At 40.7% G+C, this 20,134-nt stretch overlaps 1 protein-coding gene across 6 annotated transcripts in view; it reads right to left on the bottom strand.

The window, feature by feature from the left end:
• The window catches only part of TENM4 (teneurin transmembrane protein 4), a 1,206,236-nt gene that overhangs the window by 233,344 nt on the left and 952,758 nt on the right, over window positions 1-20,134 (bottom strand). For all 6 annotated transcript variants that reach the window (XM_072610720.1, XM_072610721.1, XM_072610718.1 and 3 more), the window contains one exon: window positions 17,132-17,342. In XM_072610720.1, coding sequence (XP_072466821.1) covers window positions 17,132-17,342 — 211 coding nt within the window. The remainder of the gene's footprint in view (window positions 1-17,131; window positions 17,343-20,134) is intronic.

Below are 20,134 nucleotides of genomic sequence, written 5' to 3'. Positions count from 1 at the left end.
CTATCTCTTGTCTGGGTCTACAAGAGACTTCTGAATGGTCTCCCTGACCCGTGTCTCTCTACACTACAATTCATCCTCCACACAGATGCTAAGTCAGACTATGTGGCTACTCCCCCTGCCCCATCATCTCCCTATTACTCCCAGGATCAACTACAAATTTCTTCTTCATAACCTGGCCTCTTTCAACTTTTCCAAATGTTCATATATCCTTTGAAGCACTCCACACTAGTTCCTCCAATACCACTCAGGCCCTTATTATCTCTGGCTTCCTTCAAGGCTCTGCTCAAATCTTATCCTCTATAGGAGATCATTCCTGGTCCCCTTCTCCCCAGCTACTAATGCTTTCCTCTTTCAAACTACCTTTATGTAATTGCTATATAATTTTTTATGTACCTAGATATTTATACATGAGAATATAGGGTCTCAGAAAGCAGAGACTGGGTTTTACTTTTCTTTGTATCTCAGGCACTTAATATACTCCTTGACACATAGTAGGCCCTTGCAGACTGACTGATTCACTGACTGTTAAGCACTTGGAGTTCAGTCATGTCCAACTCTTCGTGACCCCACTTGGGGTTTTCTTGGCAGAGACACTGGAACAATTTGCCATTTCCTTCTCTAGTTCATTTTACAAATGAGGAAACTGAGGCAAATAGGTTTAAGAGACTTGTCCAGGGTCACATGGCTAGTAAGTGTCTGAGGTTGAATTTCTAGGAGCCAGTTTGCTAATTACTATTGATACAAATACAAGTAAGACAGTCTCTGTCCTCAAGAAGCTTAAATTCAAATGGGGGAAACCAACCCATAAAAGGATGTTGGTAAGTGGAGGAGGGGAAGGGGAGATACATTCAGTGATATACTGCAGAGATGTCCACCAAGCTGTGAGTAGCTGCTCACATCTGGGGAGGGGGGAGCTAGGAGCCTAGATCAATGTTCAAGTGATGTACATTACATTTTATGAACCAAAGGAGAGTCTTGTGAGCTGAGCATGGTCAGGGTTACCCCAATTTTACATTACGTGACTTGCCTAAGGTCACAAACATAATAAGCATTAGAGGTGAGATTTGAACCCAGGTTCAGTGACTGTTCTTTCCATTGCAGCCTAATCACTTCATGAACTTGAAAAAGGAGACCCAGAATGAGTATAGACTTATCTTAGAGTAAGCAGGCAAGCTAAAGTATATACAGGTTTAGAACCCAAGACTCCCAACTGATGTACTCCCCTTCTGCAGCCCCATGTCAGGGCCATAATAGGAAGGAAAAAAAAACCCAATGCAGAGATCTTCCCCCAAGCTGGAATGACAGCAGCTCCATGAGCCAGCTGGCAGGGCAGAAACTGGCAGCTGTTTTTATAAATTGATTTAAAAAAGAGCTGTCAAAAATTAAAATTAAAATTCCACTAATAAGATAAAGTCTGTCAGAAATCTCAAAAATCTATTTGGAAGAAGACTGTTGGAACCAGCATACAGGCTAAAGGCCTCATTTTGAATGTAGTGGTTAAGACACAATGAAATCCACTCCATATAATGGGTTACAGGATTTCGAGCTGGAAGGACCCTTACAGAGTCACTTCACATTAGGGAGAAGGAAACAGGCCTAGACAAAGGCAAACTGGCCACTCTGAAAAACAACACATATACATTATATGTATGTATATACACACATATTTATGTGTATACACACATATACATATACATATATATATGTATATATATATTTTTTTAACTCACATGATTCCCAATAAAAACAGGAGCTAAGCAGAACCCAAGCTGAAACCCTTGTGTAATGGGTACCCAGTGATGATAACCCCAGTGATGCAGTAAAGAGACCAGGATTCTAATCCTAGGTATTCTTACTAACTGGCTGTGTGATCTTGGGTAAGTCAATGACTTAGTTTCCGAAGCAAAAGAACCTGGCCCTTCAAGTGATCAGTAAACAGTACACAGGGATGTTATGAATCATAGACTTAGCGAATCAAGAATACGCAGCTAGCAGGTAGCTGGGCAGAGATGTGACACGAGATTTTCTCATTCCCAAACCCATGCTGTTTCCACAACACCATTCCCATCTGCTTTAATGGTGCAGTCCTGGGCCCTGTGCAAAAATGTGTCCTAGTGGGAACTTTGCTCATAGGCCTCCCCTTCAAATCATTAACTTCCTCACACTTAACCAGATCAAATATCTTAAAATTATAACCCCCTCCCCTTTTGCTTTTTTCAGGGAGGATGGAGATAATAGGGGAAACTATGGCTACAATTTTCTCCTTCCCATGTCCCAACTCAGTGCAGGACAGTTAGGGACACTCCTAGAAAACAGCTCCAGGTCACAGATGGATGTTCACAGGATCCTGTATTGAGAGCAGGAAGAAAGCTTAATGATATTCTAGTCTAGCCCCCTTAGACCTAGTGAAATGGATAAAGAAGTGGCCTATGGTTATACAAGGAGTATTTGAACCTGGGATTTGGACTTGGCTCCTATGACCTCAGATACAACATTCTTTCCTCTCTATGAATCTGATTCCCTATGTTCATTGCCCCAAAGTTGGCATCTAACTAGGAGAAATCATGTTGGCCTTTGAGCCAATAAGAGAGTGCTAGAAATGATAAGGCCTCTAAGGCACCGACACCTAACATACTAAACTGATAGGATTTAATGTTGAAGGGGCCCTTGGAGTCCACTGAGTCGACCTTCTCATTTTACACATGATGAACACTGAGACCCAAAGAGATTATGGAACCTGTCCATTGCCAGGCAACAGGGAAAGACCTGAGCTGGGGCTCTTGCATTCTAGTCTTTCTCTTAGCCCAGTCAAGATGTTTTTCACTCTGGTCCTCCCCAGGAAGACAGATGTCTCATGGACCACCATAGGCCAAGACTTTCAAGTTCAAAAGAGCTACATATTTGAAAGAGAACCAAGCACATAGCATGAAGCCTGCCCAGGGAGAGCCTGAGGATAAAAAGTTTTCTAAAGCTTCTCCCACCCTCCAACCACAAATAGAAGGCATATTTCAATGTAGCATAACCTCACTGACTTGATCTCAGAATCAGCCTTTCAATAAAAATTATATTCCTTTAACCCACAAGAATCCCTATTGATCCTTATTAAAAGATAGAAGCTAAGAAGAATCCAGGTTAGCCAGATTAGAGGAGTGGATAAAAATAATACCTGGTTCTAGATTCCAGAGGCCAAGGTTCTAGGACTGAACATGCTCCTAATTTACCATATGATTTGGGGTAAGTCACTTTTCCTTCTCTGGTGCTCAGTTTCTGAAGCAAGAGAATATTGAAACTGGTCCAAATAATATATAGTGAGGTTATGAATCATAAACTATTAGGGTTGGAAGGGGCCTTAAACACATAGAAGGCTGGGGATAGAATGGACCTTAAAACATAGGTTGGAGCTAGAAAGGACCTTGGAACAAACAACATTTAACTGTAGAACACAGAATGCTCCAACACATTAGAATATTCTAAATCTAAAATATTCTAGGTGAGAACTGAATGAATCTAGTTGAATCTAAAATGTAAGAGCTGAAAGGGACCTCAGAACAGGAAACATGCTCACCACACATTTATGATACACCTACTAGACATCTGGTACTGTGTGAAATTCTGGGCATATAAAGAAAAACCAAATGAAAGTGCTTGACCTTAAGGGTCAATATATTCTATTTGGAGGAAGAAAAATACATCTATATTTTAGAGCACAATCTTCTGTTTTGTATTTAAAGTCCCTTATAACTTGGACCTCTCCTACCTTTCTAGTCTTCTTACACCTGACTCCCCTCCCTTCCAGGGCCATCTAGTACCACTGGTCTCCTTGCTGGTTCCTTGAACAAGATATTTTATCTCCAGACTCTGGAGTATTCCTCCATGTCTAGAACTCCCTCTTTCTTCATCTCGGTCTCTATCTTGTTTAAACAGTTAAATGCATGGGTCTGTGAGCTCTCTGAGAGAGGGACTATCTTTTGGCTTTTCTTCTATTCTAAGAACTTATCAGAATGCCCAGCACATAGTAGGCGCTTAATAAATGCTTCCTGATTGATTTGCTGACTGCCTAGTAAGGCTGGGAGATATCTTAGCTCAGAGAGGGGAGAGAGATTCCTAATACTATTTCAGCATCTATCTATGATATGCAGTGAGGATGAGTTTGAATGCTGTAGGATACATGTGGACTCAAGTTGCGCCTAAAGTAAACAGACAGATCACCAAACAGGCTTTGGCGTAGAACTGTTCAAACTCCTGGCTTGTCTGGAGAAGTGGATGAGCTCCTGTTCCCTCGCAGTTCTCAGAGCAGGTTTTCCTCCTCAGCCCTGCCCTTCCTAACTGCCTGGATCCCCACGGCACCACCAGCTGCTGCCTGACTTTGCCTGGGACTCCACAGGCCCAGCTAGGTGCTGCTCAGCTGTTCCTCTCTCTTCTAGAGAACAGATTTTTGGCCACACCGTCTGTCTCTGATGTGCTGACTCCAGCTCTCCCTTGGCCTACTATTTTGTTCCACTTATACCACAGCACTCTGAATAAATCACCGCTACCAGGCAGAGGTGAATTCACAGGGCGCTTCTGCAAAGAAGGGTTTCTATTAGGGACTTCAGAAAGTGCTGCCAATGTCATTTACAAGAAGGTTAATTTATTATTGAGAGACCTTGATTGGACTCCATTCCTTTGTCATGTCTAACACTGTAATTCACAGGAAGGGGAAGGGAGGGAGCAAAGAAAGCCTTATTAAAAACAGAAAATAACTCTTCAATCATTTCTCTCCCTGTCTTTTTTCTGAAGTGGCACATGCTTTGACACAAATTAGAGTATATCATGTCAAGGATGTTTCGTCCTGGATGCTTGCAAATGCACTTAGGAGCTAATGAATGCCCACTGGCCGATAAATGCAATAAATACACAAAAACAACGCTGTCCCAAGGTTCTTAGAAAGTCACAGGAAAAACGATCTTCATGACTCTTAGAAGTTGTATCTGAAACAAAAAGAAGAAGAAGAAGAAGAAGAAGAAGAAGAAGAAGAAGAAGAAGAAGAAGAAGGAGAAGGAGAAGAAGAAGAAGAAGGAGAAGAAGAAGAAGAAGGAGAAGAAGAAGAAGAAGGAGAAGAAGAAGAAGGAGAAGAAGAAGAAGAAGAAGAAGAAGAAGAAGGAGAAGAAGAAGAAGAAGAAGAAGAAGAAGAAGAAGGAGAAGGAGAAGAAGAAGAAGAAGGAGAAGAAGAAGAAGAAGGAGAAGAAGAAGAAGAAGGAGAAGAAGAAGAAGGAGAAGAAGAAGAAGAAGAAGGAGAAGAAGAAGGAGAAGAAGAAGAAGAAGAAGGAGAAGGAGAAGAAGGAGAAGAAGGAGAAGAAGAAGAAGAAGAAGAAGGAGAAGAAGAAGGAGAAGAAGAAGAAGAAGAAGAAGGAGAAGAAGGAGAAGAAGGAGAAGAAGAAGAAGAAGAAGAAGGAGAAGAAGAAGAAGAAGAAGGTGGTGCTGGGAAAGCTTTGGATTTACCATCTTCAACTGTTAACCCGTTCTGCCCTTTTTCTGCTGCTCTGTGGGTTTCCTTACCTACAGGGCTAGAAAGGAAATCAAAATAAAGAACGGTAATGCAGGAAGGGCCTTGGAATATAGAATGCTGGGAGGGACATCTGAACATATGTCAGGCCTAGAAGGGACCTTTAGAATATAGATTGTCAGAGCTGAAAGGACCCTTAGAACACAGAATGTCAGAGCTGGCAGGGTCCTTAGAACACAGAATGTCAGAGCTGGCAGGGTCCTTAGAACACAGAATGTCAGAGCTGGGAGGGTCCTTAGAACACAGATTGTCAGAGCTGGCAGGGTCCTTAGAACACAGAATGTCAGATCTGGGAGGGCCCTTAGAACACAGAATGTCAGAGCTGGCAGGGTCCTTAGAACACAGATTGTCAGAGCTGGAAGGGTCCTTAGAACACAGAATGTCAGAGCTGGGAGGGCCCTTAGAACACAGAATGTCAAAGCTGGCAGGGTCCTTAGAACAGAGAATGTCAGAGTTGGGAGGGTCCTTGGAACACAGAATATTAGAGCTGGGAGGGTCCTTAGAACACAGATTGTCAGAGCTGGCAGTGTCCTTAGAACACAGAATGTCAGAGCTGGGAGGGACCTTAGAACACAGATTGTAAAAGCTGGCAGTGTCCTTAGAACACAGAATGTCAGAGCTGGGAGGGACCTTAGAACACAGATTGTCAGAGCTGGCAGGGTCCTTAGAACACAGATTGTCAGAGCTGGCAGGGTCCTTAGAACACAGATTGTCAGAGCTGGCAGGGCCCTTAGAACACAGAATGTCAGAGCTGGGAGGGACCTTAGAACACAGATTGTCAGAGCTGGCAGGGTCCTTAGAACACAGATTGTCAGAGCTGGCAGGGCCCTTAGAACACACAATGTCAAAGCTGGCAGGGTCCTTAGAACAGAGAATGTCAGAGTTGGGAGGGTCCTTGGAACACAGAATATTAGAGCTGGGAGGGTCCTTAGAACACAGATTGTCAGAGCTGGCAGGGTCCTTAGAACACAGATTGTCAGAGCTGGCAGTGTCCTTAGAACACAGAATGTCAGAGCTGGGAGGGACCTTAGAACACAGATTGTCAGAGCTGGCAGGGTCCTTAGAACACAGATTGTCAGAGCTGGCAGGGTCCTTAGAACACAGATTGTCAGAGCTGGCAGGGCCCTTAGAACACAGAATGTCAAAGCTGGCAGGGTCCTTAGAACAGAGAATGTCAGAGTTGGGAGGGACCTTGGAACACAGAATATCAGAGCTGGGAAGGCCCTAAAAATACAGAATGTCAGTTAGGAGGGGCTTAGAATATAAGATGTTAAAATACAGAACAGAGATTATCAGATCAGTAAATGGCATAGTAATCCCTCCCAATCACTCAGTAAGGAAGTGGATGCACTTATTCTCCTCCTCATTTTACCAAGAAGGAAGCTGCGGCTCAGGGATATTAGAGAGGACAAACAGCTATTAAGTAGCAGAGTTAGCACTCAGATGCCAGTCTCCTGACTTTGGGTGCTGAAGCTTTTTCCATTATTCCACAAGATAAATTGTGAGAATCCTTAAGACTGGATTGTTTAGAAATTAGATCTATTCTCTTATAATCAAAGCCCTGAGGTACAAGGGAAGACCCAGCTCAGAGGCAAGCTATCCCTTACGGTAGGAGGTTTGCTTTGTTTGCAATGATGTCCAAACCATCTTTTCTTCTGAGATCCTGAGATAATAAGCATAAAACCAAACAAAGCTTGAAAATCTGAATGTAATATAGAAAGAGACTGAAAGATTATCTTTTATGAAAAGAGGTGATCAACACCAAAAAGAAAAATGACCCACATGTACAAAAAATATTTACAGCAGCTCTTTCTATGGTGGCCAAGAATTGGAAATTGAGGGGATGTCTATTAGTTGGGGAATGGCTCAACAAGTTGTGGTATATGAATGTAATGCAATACTATTGTGCTACAAGAAATGATAAATAAGCAGAAAAACCTGGAAAGACTTATGTGAACTGATGCAGAGTGAAATGAGCAGAACCAGGAGAACCTTATACACAGTAACAGCAATACTGTGCAATGATCAACTTTGATAGACAACTCTTCTCAGCAATGCAATGATGTAAGACAATCCCCAAAAACTCATGATAGGAAATACTATCCACATCCAGAGAAAGAATTATGGAATCTGAATGCAGACCAATTTCTATTTTCACTTTTTTTTCCTGTTTTTCTTTCTTATGGTTTTCCCCTTTTGTTCTGATTCTTTCACAACATGACTAAAGTGGAAATGTGTTTAGCATGACTGTGCATGTATAACCTATATCAGATTGTGTGATGTCTTAATGAGGAAGAGGAAGAAAAATGTGGAACTCAAAATCTTACAAAAATGCAAGTTGAAACTATCTTTACATGTAATTGGAAAAAAATACTGTTACACACACAAAAAATGATAAAAAATGTCATGGGAGACTACTGGACCTTTTTTCTTTCCCCACCAAATTCCAAAGCTCTACCCCAACATTTCCATTTTTTTTGAAAACAGAATATTCCAGTTCTGGGCACACACACTCATGCAAGCCTTACTGCAGTAGTAGAAGAGGTACCAATAGCCCCCATCATTAATGAACAAAATGGCAGAATCTCATGGGTGGACATGGCCTCAAAGGGGATTGAGGCCAATCTGTACCTGGGCATCAGTAAATTTCCTTGCAATTTCCCTGCCCACTCTCTGAAGACTTTTAGTGAGGGGTAGCCCTCCATCTTCTGAGGAAGCTCATTCTACTTTTGGGCATCTCTGAATTTTACAAACTCTTTCTCTATGATTGCCTCCTTGCATCTTCTACTGGCCCTCTTGGTTCAGAGAATATCAAATATAAACCATCTTTCCTTTGGAGACAGTGATCATGTCCCTCTAAACACCCTGTTTCTTCTACTAAAGTGCATGTGTCACAGTATCCAGCTTGTCCATCATGCTGGCTACTCTTTTTTGGATAATGAATGGCTACATTGGTGTTAAATTGGGCCTTGTGGTTTCTTCATTCAACTGGGGAGGTCATACCAGAAAGAAGAGTAGTCCAGGAGAAGACAGGGCCATTTCTACATCATGATTTCCCATCTCTCTGGAGTACCCTTCCCTTTCCCTTCCATGGTAATTTGATCCATCTCTTTGGCATGTCTGCAATTTCAAGCCTTGGACTATAATGTATCGCTGCTGGCTTTGTGCGTGTGTCCATTTTGGCTGGAGTGCCAGCTCAAATTAAAAGACAGCATGCTATATAAGACCCAAACATACAGCAACTGTTACTTGTTACATGTTAAGAACATGTGCAAAATATCTACCCTACTTAAATCATCAAATATATGCCAGTAATATGTACAGAGGTCTGTGCTATTTGCTAGAGAAGAGATTTAGATGTGGGTCCCTGTCCTAGGATATCCACTGGTGACCAGATGTGTTCTATTAATATCCACTAAATGCCCAGAAATGTGGAGGGAAGTTCCCTATGGCAGATTTATAAGAGGACATAGATGAGAGCTGAAGAGGATTGGGAAGCTCTGTGTGACTTAATATCTGTCCTACCACAGGGGATTGTTGTTCAGAGGGGATACCTGCATCAAGGAGATAAGAGAGCCACCAGAATTTTGCTTAATGATTTTTTAAAAATTATTTATTTTTTTATTGTGGAGAGGACTCACAGTTGAGGACATCACAGAGCATTCTAATTATTTCCAAAATGTTCCCTACATATATACACATATACAATACATATATACACATGCACACATATGTATATGTATACTCCTGCACCAGTTGCATTTCAGTACAAATACAACAAGGATGGGTTGCGAATGCTTTCTTTTTAAGGGAGTTTAAAGGGAAGGAATCCCTCTCTTTTTGTTATTTCAGTACCTTGTGATCTCACTGATGTGGGAGTACCCAACACTGATGTGGATCACAGCTCAGTTGAGCCTTTTTGAGTTCTCCGTATTGCCCTGAAGCTAAGTTGCTCAGGAGCCTTTCTGAGCTTAGCTAGCTGGGCAAGTCCTTGAATAACAGGCGCATGTTTCAGAGCTGAAGCCTTCCCATACAACTCTCCACCTCCAATTTATTAAGCACAGTTGTTCAGATTACTGTGCTCAAATGGGGAGAGTTCCCAAGGCATGAATGGTACTCAGCCTCATCATCTAGCAGTGTGGGGGAATACAGGAGATCCAAATGACCAAAGTGTGAAGGAATGTTGGATAACTTCATTAAAACGGTGGAAGCAAAGTGTTATGTGAAGGGGATGGGATAAAGGGGTGGGGAATTCCTTAATGATTATGAGGACTACATTCCTGTAAGAGGTAGTTATGTGAATTGAGTTTTCAAACCTGGCTAGAGATGGAGGAAAGGGGAGGATGTCTAGGCATGGTCAATAGTATGAGCAAAGGCATGCAAATATAGGACTATATAGAGGGCACAGAAAGGGGGTAGCTAGGTGGTACAGTGGATAGAGCGCTGGGTTTGGAGTCAGGAAGACCTGAGTTCAAATTCGGCTTCAGACACTGTGTGACCCTGGGCAAGTCACTTAATCTCTCTTTGCCTCAGGTCCTTATCTGTAAAATGGGGACACACTGGAGAAAGAAATGGCAAACCACTCCAGTATCTTTGCCAAGAAAACACATAGACTTAGCCACGACTACTAAACAACAAGAGGGGACAGGGAATAGTACAGTCTCATAAGAGAATACAGGATGGAGAGGGGAACTGTTCAGTCATGCAGAGGACCTGAGTTCAAATCCAACCCCAAACTGTATGACCCTGGCAAAGTCACTTAAACTCTCTGGTATCTCATCTGTAAAATGGGGAGAATAATAGTACTTACCTCCCAGGGTTGTTAACGTGTGCTTTGCAAACCTTAAAGTGCTACATACATAGTTCCACTCTTGCTCCCTTTCCCCTATCTCTGTATCCTGCCCCAATGGCTTTCCTATGATCTCTCTCACATGACCCTCAATCCCCCATACCTACAGTGTGTTCCCTCACCAGTCTTATCTTTTAGAATATTTAGTTTCTTTTCTTTCTTTCTTTTTTTTTTTTGGAGGCAATCAGGGTTAAGTGACTTGCCCAGGGTCATACAACTTATAAGTGTTTGAGGCTGGATTTGAACTCAGGTCTTCCTGACTTCAGGGCTAACTCTCTATCTACTCTCCACCTAACTGCCCCTTCTCTAGTTTCTTTCAAAACTCAATTCAAGCATCATTTTCTATATGAAGGATTCCTCGATCTTTCCAGTTTTTCTCCACCCAAAAATTATCTCATATTTTAATATGCCTTCATATATTTTATAATAATTATCCATAGTGTCCCAAGTGTCTCAATGCCATTTTTAAGCTATTGAAGTTTAAAAGATAAGTTATCTTGCCCAGTAGAATGTCAACTCCTGCGGACCAGGTCCTGTTTCATTTTTGTCTCTATATCCTCGGCTCCCTATAAAACTACCTAATCTAGTAGGTGCTTAATAAATGTATGCTGATTGACTGACAGCCCTGAATGTTGGTCTAAGAGTTTTGACACTGCTTAGTGAGTTACTTGGAGCTTTTCCTTTATGTGGACTTTCATGCGCCCTGTAAGAAGTCAAAGTCAATGGCTGTCTTACTGTCTAAATTTTTTTGGAGAGAAAGGTTTCATTGTGAGGTCTCAGCCATATTTCTGCGTGGTCACAGAACACAAACAGTGATTGGCCCATAACGGACATTAACTAGATACTTACTGTGGGTATAGTACTGCTTACCTTCTTAATGAGTGGAGTCTTCCCCATCCATTAGGAGAGAAAGAATTAGGAACTAAAAATACTATTTTTTAAAATAATTAAAAAAGATACTCATTGTATTGAATTAGCTGTCAAAAGTTCAGGGGATGGTCTAGGGTCAGCAGTACACTAGCCTCTCAGAATCTTATCTGAGACAGAACAGTGAGAACCTATATGCCCTAGAACAGAGGCAGGGGTAGGACTGGGTATCTCATCACCATACTCTATGGAGAATGGGAGGGAAAATATTAAAGAGGCAAAGAATGAGGGGAGACTCATTCTGTCTCCTCATCTCTATACCTCAACTTGGGAGCCTGAGCTATTTGGCCAACTCAGCAATATTATCTTCAGCTGGGTTGGCCCCAAAGGAAGAATGACTGGACAATGGGCAAGAAAGACGGGTATTGTGAAATGAAGGAAGTTATAAGAACAAACAACACTGGAGGTAGAAATTAGAAATGAACTTAGAAATAAGAATTCAGAAATTAACTAGTTAAACCCTGTCATTGTATAGATAAGGAAAATGAGGCCTAAAGGTAAAGAGGGCCTCATTTTCCTTATCTATGCAATGGAGAATATAGACTATGGGGTAGAATGCAACAAATAGGGAAGAAACAGCATACCTAGAAATCAAACCTAGGTTTTCTGACTTAAATTCAAGGTTCTTTTCAGTATATGCTATCACCTAAAAAAGTTAGTCTAAAATAGGAGTTCTTAACCTAGGAATCCATGAATTTATTATTTTTTTCAAATTGATAATTTCAGTACAGTTGGCTTCTTTTGCAAGTCTCCATTTTATTTTGTGCATTTAACAACATTCTGAAAAGACAAAAGGATCCATGATACGGAAGAAATGGAAAGAAACTCTGCTCTAGAGGATGAGACTACCATTGCCAAGATGGCACCTAATAAGAATTCCTTTCCTTTCCCCACAATAAAGAGCCCTAAGAATGAAAGAAGTGGCAAAGATGGTGGAAGTTTCCCCAAGCAGACTTCTGGGAAAATCAACAGAGGAGTTGAAGAGAGAAAGCCTAAGAGAAAATCACATGTTGAAAATGAAGGACCACAAGATCATAGATTGAGAATAGGAAGTGACCTTAAAGGTCTTCACATCTAACCTCTTTATTTTATGGATGAGGAGACTGAAAGTACAGGGAAGTGACTTTCTGAAGGTCATATAGTCAGTGTCTGAGGTAGAATTCAAACCCAGCTGCTCCTAACACCAACTCCAGAACTCTAAACACATGCTGCCTCATGGCATCTAGTTCAACACCCAATGTGGTCCAATCCCCTGTAAGATATTGGGGCAGTCTTTGTTCCTTCGGTCCTAGCTATGATAAATCTAATTTGCAAGGTAATACTAGGAGCCACATCCTGTGAAATTAAAGAGATTCAGTATATGGTGGTTACACAGGGCCTGGGCAGCCAATATTAACACAACTGGGCTGGAGCAGCTGGCCAGCAGTCAGGGCATTGATATAGACATCAGCTCTGCTTTTCAACACGGTAGGTAGAGATAGACTGCAGATATCACTCGACTGGACACAGGCTTGATAAACAAGCAGAGAACGTCCTTGAGAGTAGGAGCTTAGAGATCATAGTGGCACACTCTGGAATTTGATTCCTTCCACCTGAAATGGGGGCACACTTGAAATGCCATAAAGAATATTCTTTCTCCAAGGGCTTGCCTTATTTTGTTCTACATGTCAAACAGCGGAGTTCAAGGGCATCAGAGGCTACCTCCTCCAAGAACCATTCGCAGATACCCTCAAATTACTAGCTGCCATCATCCTCAAACCTTGCAGAGGCCTTGTGTTGTACACTTAGTGTGTAGTGTTGTGAATTCTAACTGTGTTTCTCATCTTCCATTACACTATATGCTCTCTGAGGACAGAGGTCGTAGCAAAGATCTCTTTTTAAATCCCTCCACACCAAGAATAATGACTGCCCAGCATGCAGGAAGCACCCCAAATAAAGTGAAAGGATCAATGAATTAACAGCAGAAAAGCTGGGCTGAAATCTTGGCTCTATCATGTACTCTGTCACGTAGTCAGTCAGTTAACTACTATTTAATGAGAAAATACTATGGGCCAGGAACTGCACTAAACACTGGGCATACAAAGAAAGGTTCTGTCCCTGCCCTCAAGGTGCCTCACAATCTACAGGCAGAGACAATATGCCAAATAATAACTTGCTACATACAAGATGCGTACAGTGTAAATAAAAGGTAATCTCATGGGGAAGGGACTAGGAGTCTGAGAAAGGCATCTCAAGAAGCTGAATTGTAAAGGAAACCAAGGAAGGTGCATTCCTTTTTTTCAGGTCTCAGTTATTCTATTTACAAAATGGCGGTGTTGGACTACACTAGACCTTCTCTAAGGTCCCCTTCTTGCTTTAAATCCTTCAATCGTAAACGTTTCCTGAATGAGGGAATGTGTACAAATTCATCTCATTCACAGAGTGCTTTGCAAACATGGATTGCGTGTGTGTGCTTGTTTGTATATATTTACATATATCCTTTGGAAAGTGCTTTCAGATTTTTCATGTGAAAGATAAACTCATTTAATTTAAAATCATCAGCTGGACTGAATTAGAAGGGGAAAAAAGAAAAACATACACAATATCTCCATTTGTTAAATTAAACATAATTATTTCTCCTGTTACTTAATTACAAACAGACATGAATACCTCTGATTCTGACAGCTGAGATCTGCTTAAATGTTCCATCTGAATTTTGGAATGCAATGCTATGATGGGTCAGGTTCCATTGTATGCATTAAGCAAACTTGAGAGGGAAAACTGTATATTGCAACCATAATGATTTCACTTTAACTAGACCTAAACTTTTAATTAACCTGCCAAGACAAATTACAACTCCCAGTTCTCAGGTAACTACTGCAGACAGCTGAGACTCACCACCAACACCCCTTCGGGGAGAGACACTAATGGCAGCCTTGGACCCAGAAAGGTTTTGCATGAAAGAAAATAAAATGAACCTATTAAATAATTACTGTGGAGGACTGGGACAGGGGGGAGGGCAGGGCTGAATTTTTCAAAAAAAGAATAAATAATGATGCTACAGCCTACATGTTAATGAGAATTTCTTTGTGCACAATTTCCTTGTCTTTGCCTTTGGGTTGTCATATAAGCAGGCATCCCTCACCGTCTCATTCAATAATAACAACAGCTCATATTTAGGGAGGCAGAATTGGACGATGGAAACAGCACCAGGCTGAATCGAGATAGTTCTCTATCTATTCACTATACCCCTAGTGTCTCTCCAATACAAAAAAAAAATACACATAAAATAGATACAAAATAATATGGCAGGAGTGAGGGGGTAGGGAGGAGAACCACCTGGTGGAATCAGGGAAGGCTTCTTGTAGGGGGTGGCGCTGGTGCTGAATTTTAAAGAAAACAAATTTGTCTTATTTAGCTAAACTTGGCAACTCGTCAGAGCTCCAATAACATTCTCCAAACAGTAGCATTTAAATGCTTGTTGTATTGCACTATTTGTTTTATTTTCTTTCTCTGTCCCACTGTTATGAAGGCAGATCAGAAGGGAAAATAAAACTCAACTGGTTTTTCTTCTGCAAATAGCCCACACCCTGGGAAAGATTATCTACTCTCTGGCTGGAATACTCCCCTCAGTTGCCACGATCAATAAGACACACAATCTTTCCATTCCTCCTCCTGATCTAAGGATTGGGTTGTCCCACCATTAGTCATCAGGGCCAGAACCAGGACAGAATTAAGAATGATGACCAAAGCAATGGCCAACCATGCTTCCAAAGGACTGATAATGAAGCCACCTTCTGACAGAGAGGAAACAGGCTCAATGTGCACAGACTGGACATGGCCAGTGAAGGAACTTAAGTTGCTTGCTATTGGTGTTTTTCATTATTTTTTCTTTTCCAAAGATAAGAGGGAGAGAAAATGGAATTTTTATTCATTGAAAAAAATAAAATTAACAACAACAAAAAATGCAACTGGGTAAATATACCATTGAAAGAAATGAGCATCCACATTGAAAACACAAAAGAAGGGGGAGGTGAGTGGAGAGCAAAGTATCTGAGATATTCCAGAATTTTAAAGTGGTCAATCCAAGTAGTTGGTAATCTCTACATCCAAGCCGTCCTTCTATCTAAAGAGACAACAAAGTAAATGTGTCTAAACTTGACCCATCACAATTTTGATTACATTAAATTAAAAAGTTTTCGCACAAACAAAGCCAATGCATCCAAGGTTAGAATGGAAATAGAAAGCTGGAAAACTTTTTACAGCCACTGTAAAAGTGGCTCATTTCTAAAGGCCTCATTTCTAAAATATATGGAGAACTGAGTCAAATTTATAAGAATACAAGTCATTCCCCAACTGATAAATGGTCAAAGGATATGAACAGGAGTTTTCAGAGAAAGAAATTAAAGCTATTTATAGTCAAATGAAAAAAAATACTCTAAATCACTACTGATTAGAGAAATGCAAATCAAAACAACTCTGAAGTACTATATCATACCCATCAGATTGGCTAATATGACAAAACAGGAAAATTATAAATGTTGGAGAAGATGTGGGAAAATTAGAACGCTAATGCATTGTTGGTGGAGCTGTGAACTGATTCAACCATTCTAGAGAGCATTTTAGAACTATGCCCAAAGGGCTATAAAACTCTTTGATCTAGCAGTACCACTACTAGGTCTATATCTTAAAGAGATCATAAAAAGGCGAAAAGGACCCACATGTACAGAAATATTTGTAGCAGCTCTTTTTGTGGTGGCACAGAACTGGAAACTGAGGAGTGCCCATCAACTGGGGAATGATCGAACAGATTGTGGTGTATGAATGTCATGGAATACTACTGTTTCATAAGAAGGCAGGCAGACAGATTTCAGAAAAACCTGGAAAGACTTATATGAACTGATGCTGAGTGAAGTGAGCAGAATCCGTAGAACACTGTACACGGTAACAGCAACATTGTGTGATGACCATCTTTGTGAGACTTAGCTCTTCTGTGCAATGCAAGGATCTAAGACAATTTCAAAAGACTGATGATGGAAAATGCTATCTGCACCCAGACAAAAGAACTAAGGAATCTGAATGCACATCAAAGCAGACTATTTTCTCTTTTTTTTCTTTCTCCTGATTTTTCCCTTTTGTTCTGATTCTTCTTTCACAGCAAGACTTATGTGGAAATATATTTAATATGATTATACATGTATAGCTTATATCAGATTATATGCTGTCTTAGGTGGAGGGAGAGGAGGAAGGAAGGGAAATTTATAACTCAAGTCTTATAAAAGTGAATGTTGAAAACTAAAAATAAATATTTTTTAAAAATCCAATATCATAAAAAAAGCTTTATAGTAGTTATTAAATCAGTTTCTTTCTTGATTCTCTGGGGTTTTCTAAACATCGCTTCATACCATCTGCAAACAGGGATAGTGTCATCTCCATTTTGGTGATGTTTATACCTTTGGTTTTGTTTCTTACCAGAACTAGAATTTGCTGGGTTATGTCAAATAATACTGGAAAGAGGAGTCATACTTGTGCTACCTTAGAAGGCATAATTTATATTTAAAAAGCACAAAACTATCAGATACAAAATAAGTAAATAAAACTTGTGCCATCTTTCCACAGACACAACAATGTGGACATGGAGAAAATTATTTCCTACTCATCCCGCATCCCTACTCCACACAGGCAAGACGAAAGACAGTACAGAGAGAAGTCATGCCTTCTTCCTTGAACATATATGTACTGAAATGAATATGGTGAAAATTCATGGCATTACCTGTCCATAGAGAAAACAAAATGAATATGGGGAAAGGTGATATTTTTAATTCCCTTACCAATAGCAGTGGTGAGAAAAGAAACCACTTCAGATTCCTTTCCATCATTGTAGATAGCCAGGTGCCAAATCCCGGAATCCAAATATTGAATGAAGCCAGTCTCGTGGCTGGAGGCAGGGACAGAGCCTCGGTACTGGCGCTGAGGGCCTTCCAAGCTCCTCACCTCCTGAGTCAAGAGTCGCCTGCCATCCAAGAGCTCCACAAAATCAAACTAAGGAGTAAAGAAAAAAGGAAAGGAGAGAAGTAGATCAGCAGGCTGTTTTAGGTTAACTCCAAATGTCCATCCTGAGTTTTGAAACATAAAGAAATCCAAGATGGGAGATGGGAAAGAGGTTAATGCCATTTGATGGTTGATTAACCAACACAAACTTCCCAAACTGCATTTCTCTTGGGAATTTTGTTCACTAGTAAGTTCAGAATAATTGCATTCCCACCCATCCCCATCCTTCTCTTGCCACATACAAGGCTGATTTTTGTACTGTTGGGCACAGTATAACCACTTGAATTCCAGAGCTAGAATAAACCTGAAGGATCTATTAATTCCTCTGCCTCTAAATTAGACCACACATCAATCATCCTGGACAGATTTTTTCTTTTTAAATTTCCCTGTAACTTAAAATAAAATAACTTTGAAAGACTTAAGAATTTTAATCAATGTGATAACCAATATGACATCCACGGAACCATGATGGAACTTGCCTCCCACGTGATGTGATGGACCAGAGACGTAGAATGAGACACACATTTTTTGGGTATGGCCAAAGTGTTTTCCTTTTGTTTTGTTTGATTATATTTATTTGTTACAAGGGAGGCATCCAGGAGGGGGGAGGAGAAGTTAGTGAGGTGTGACAGAGAAGCAAGGAGAAGAAAAAGAAGAAAGAAAGAGGGAGGAAGGAAGGAAAAAGGAAGAGAAAAAGATTAAATATGACATTTAAAAAATTCAATGGAAAACAATAGGAAGTTCAAAAGGGGACGCAAATTGGACAATATTGTTAAATAATTAGCTAATATAGACTCTGAAAAACAAAACTTATATAACAGAAGTTGGATTTTATATACAATCCCTTTTCTGCTCTTCTCTGTGTTTAAATGTTTGTGGATCACTGTTAAGTCTATGAGAAAAAAATATTAAAATGGATAAGAGATTCCTATTTTTTGGAGGGGAGGTGAATTCAAGAAGGAGTAAAGTGAAACAAGAAGAGAGGGAAGAAGGAAAGAAGGCAACTGAAGAGAAAGGAAACCGAGGGATTCAGAGCTAGAGGGAACTCAGGACATAATTTTAATCCCTCCCTTTCATTTTACCAACAGGCAACAGCTGTAAGGAAGCAGACACATGAATGACCACTTGCTAGGAATGTTATAGAGGGGGTTTTTGCTCTGATATGAATGGCCTTTGAAATGGTAAATTATCTCTGAAATCTCTTCCAAATCTAAGATTTTGTGGTTTTGTGAGAAATGAGTTGCTAGAAAGAGCTAATGAGAAATTTTTCTAAATCTTCTTCATCACCATCTCAGTTCAACAGACATTTATTAAACTTCCACAATGTGGTGTGTATACTGTGCTTGGTCCTGTGGCTATGGAGATGAAGTATGGCCTATTCCCTTCCTTCAAGGGATTTACAGTATAAGGGGGGGAATATGACATATATGTATGTACATACATGTATATATATATAGTGTGTATATATGTATCTATCTACTTATCTGACACAAAATTTAATGTGGTAGGAGAGATCAAAAAGATAACGACAGATTGGCGAGGGAGAGCTTCCTGCTAGCCCAAGAATGAGGGAAGGAGGCCCCATAGAGAAGGAGGCTGTGGGGCTATGACTTGAAGGAAGTAGAGATTAGGAGGGATTATAGTCTACACATGTGCAAATGGTGAGAGAGAAGCAGGGACAGGATGAGATGTGTGTTCATCCTTTGTTCCAAAGAAGACCAAAGAGAAATAATGGCATGCCTTGTACTTGACTTTGTTTCCGAGTGAGGGAGGGCTGTGCAGGTCACCAGCCTCACTTCTCCTCCAGAGTCATCTAAATCCAGTGACCAGATATTCATCAGGATGACTGCAGATGACCCAGGATGAGGCAGTTGGGGTTAAGTGACTTGCCCAAGATCACATAGCTAGTGAGTGTCGAGTGTCTGAGGTGAGATTTGAATTCAGGTCCTGCTGACTCCTGTACTGGTGCTCTATCCACTGCACCACCTAGGCCCCCTCAGGATGAGACAGAATAAGAGTGAGTAGTCTAGTTTGTGTAGAATGTGGAAAGGGGAGCAGATAGATAGAATGAATGCTGTTTGGAAAGGCACACTTAGTGTTCCTGGGATTTAGGTTTGGATCATAGAGGTCATACTCCATGTTAAAGATAGGAAAACAGAGATCTAAAGAGATTAAGTGACTTGTCCAAGATCACAGGGCGAATAAGCGGCAAAGTCAGGATTTGAACTTAGGTCTTCTACTTTCTCTTTTTGGAGGCAGTCAGGGTTAAGTGACTTGCTAGTAATTGTCTGAAGCCACATTTGAACTCAGGTCCTCCCGACTCTAGGGCCAGTGCGCCACCTAATTGCCTCCAAAACTACACCTTCTAGTATGGAGCCAGACTGTGAAGGGGCCCTGAATATTAAGCTAAGGAGTCTGTACTTTATCTCATGGCCACCTATGCTTAAAAATCTTCAGGGATTTAAAAAAAAAAACCTGACTAGTTTGAGATTTCAGGTATGGTGAGAGATAATAGAGGAGAATATAATATTTGAAATTAGAACTATAGACTTTCAGAGCTGGATAGGACTTAAAGAGTCATTTAATCCAACTCCATTTTACAGATGAAAAGGTGAAGGCCAAGAGATGAAGTCATATATCCAAGATAATTAAATGAATAAGATGACTTCTAGCTGAAGTAAATAAATTGAACAGTTGAGATGAATGCTTCCTGGTTATGACACAAAGCTGATGTCCCTGGATACGAGCAGATTGGAGAAAACCCATTGATGAGAACTCCTGAT

The sequence above is a fragment of the Notamacropus eugenii genome, chromosome 5, assembly GCF_028372415.1.
Source record: "Notamacropus eugenii isolate mMacEug1 chromosome 5, mMacEug1.pri_v2, whole genome shotgun sequence".
In the NCBI taxonomy this organism is placed as follows: domain Eukaryota; kingdom Metazoa; phylum Chordata; class Mammalia; order Diprotodontia; family Macropodidae; genus Notamacropus; species Notamacropus eugenii.
Note: the sequence above shows the minus strand (reverse complement) of the source record. Positions and strands in the feature narration are given on the sequence as shown.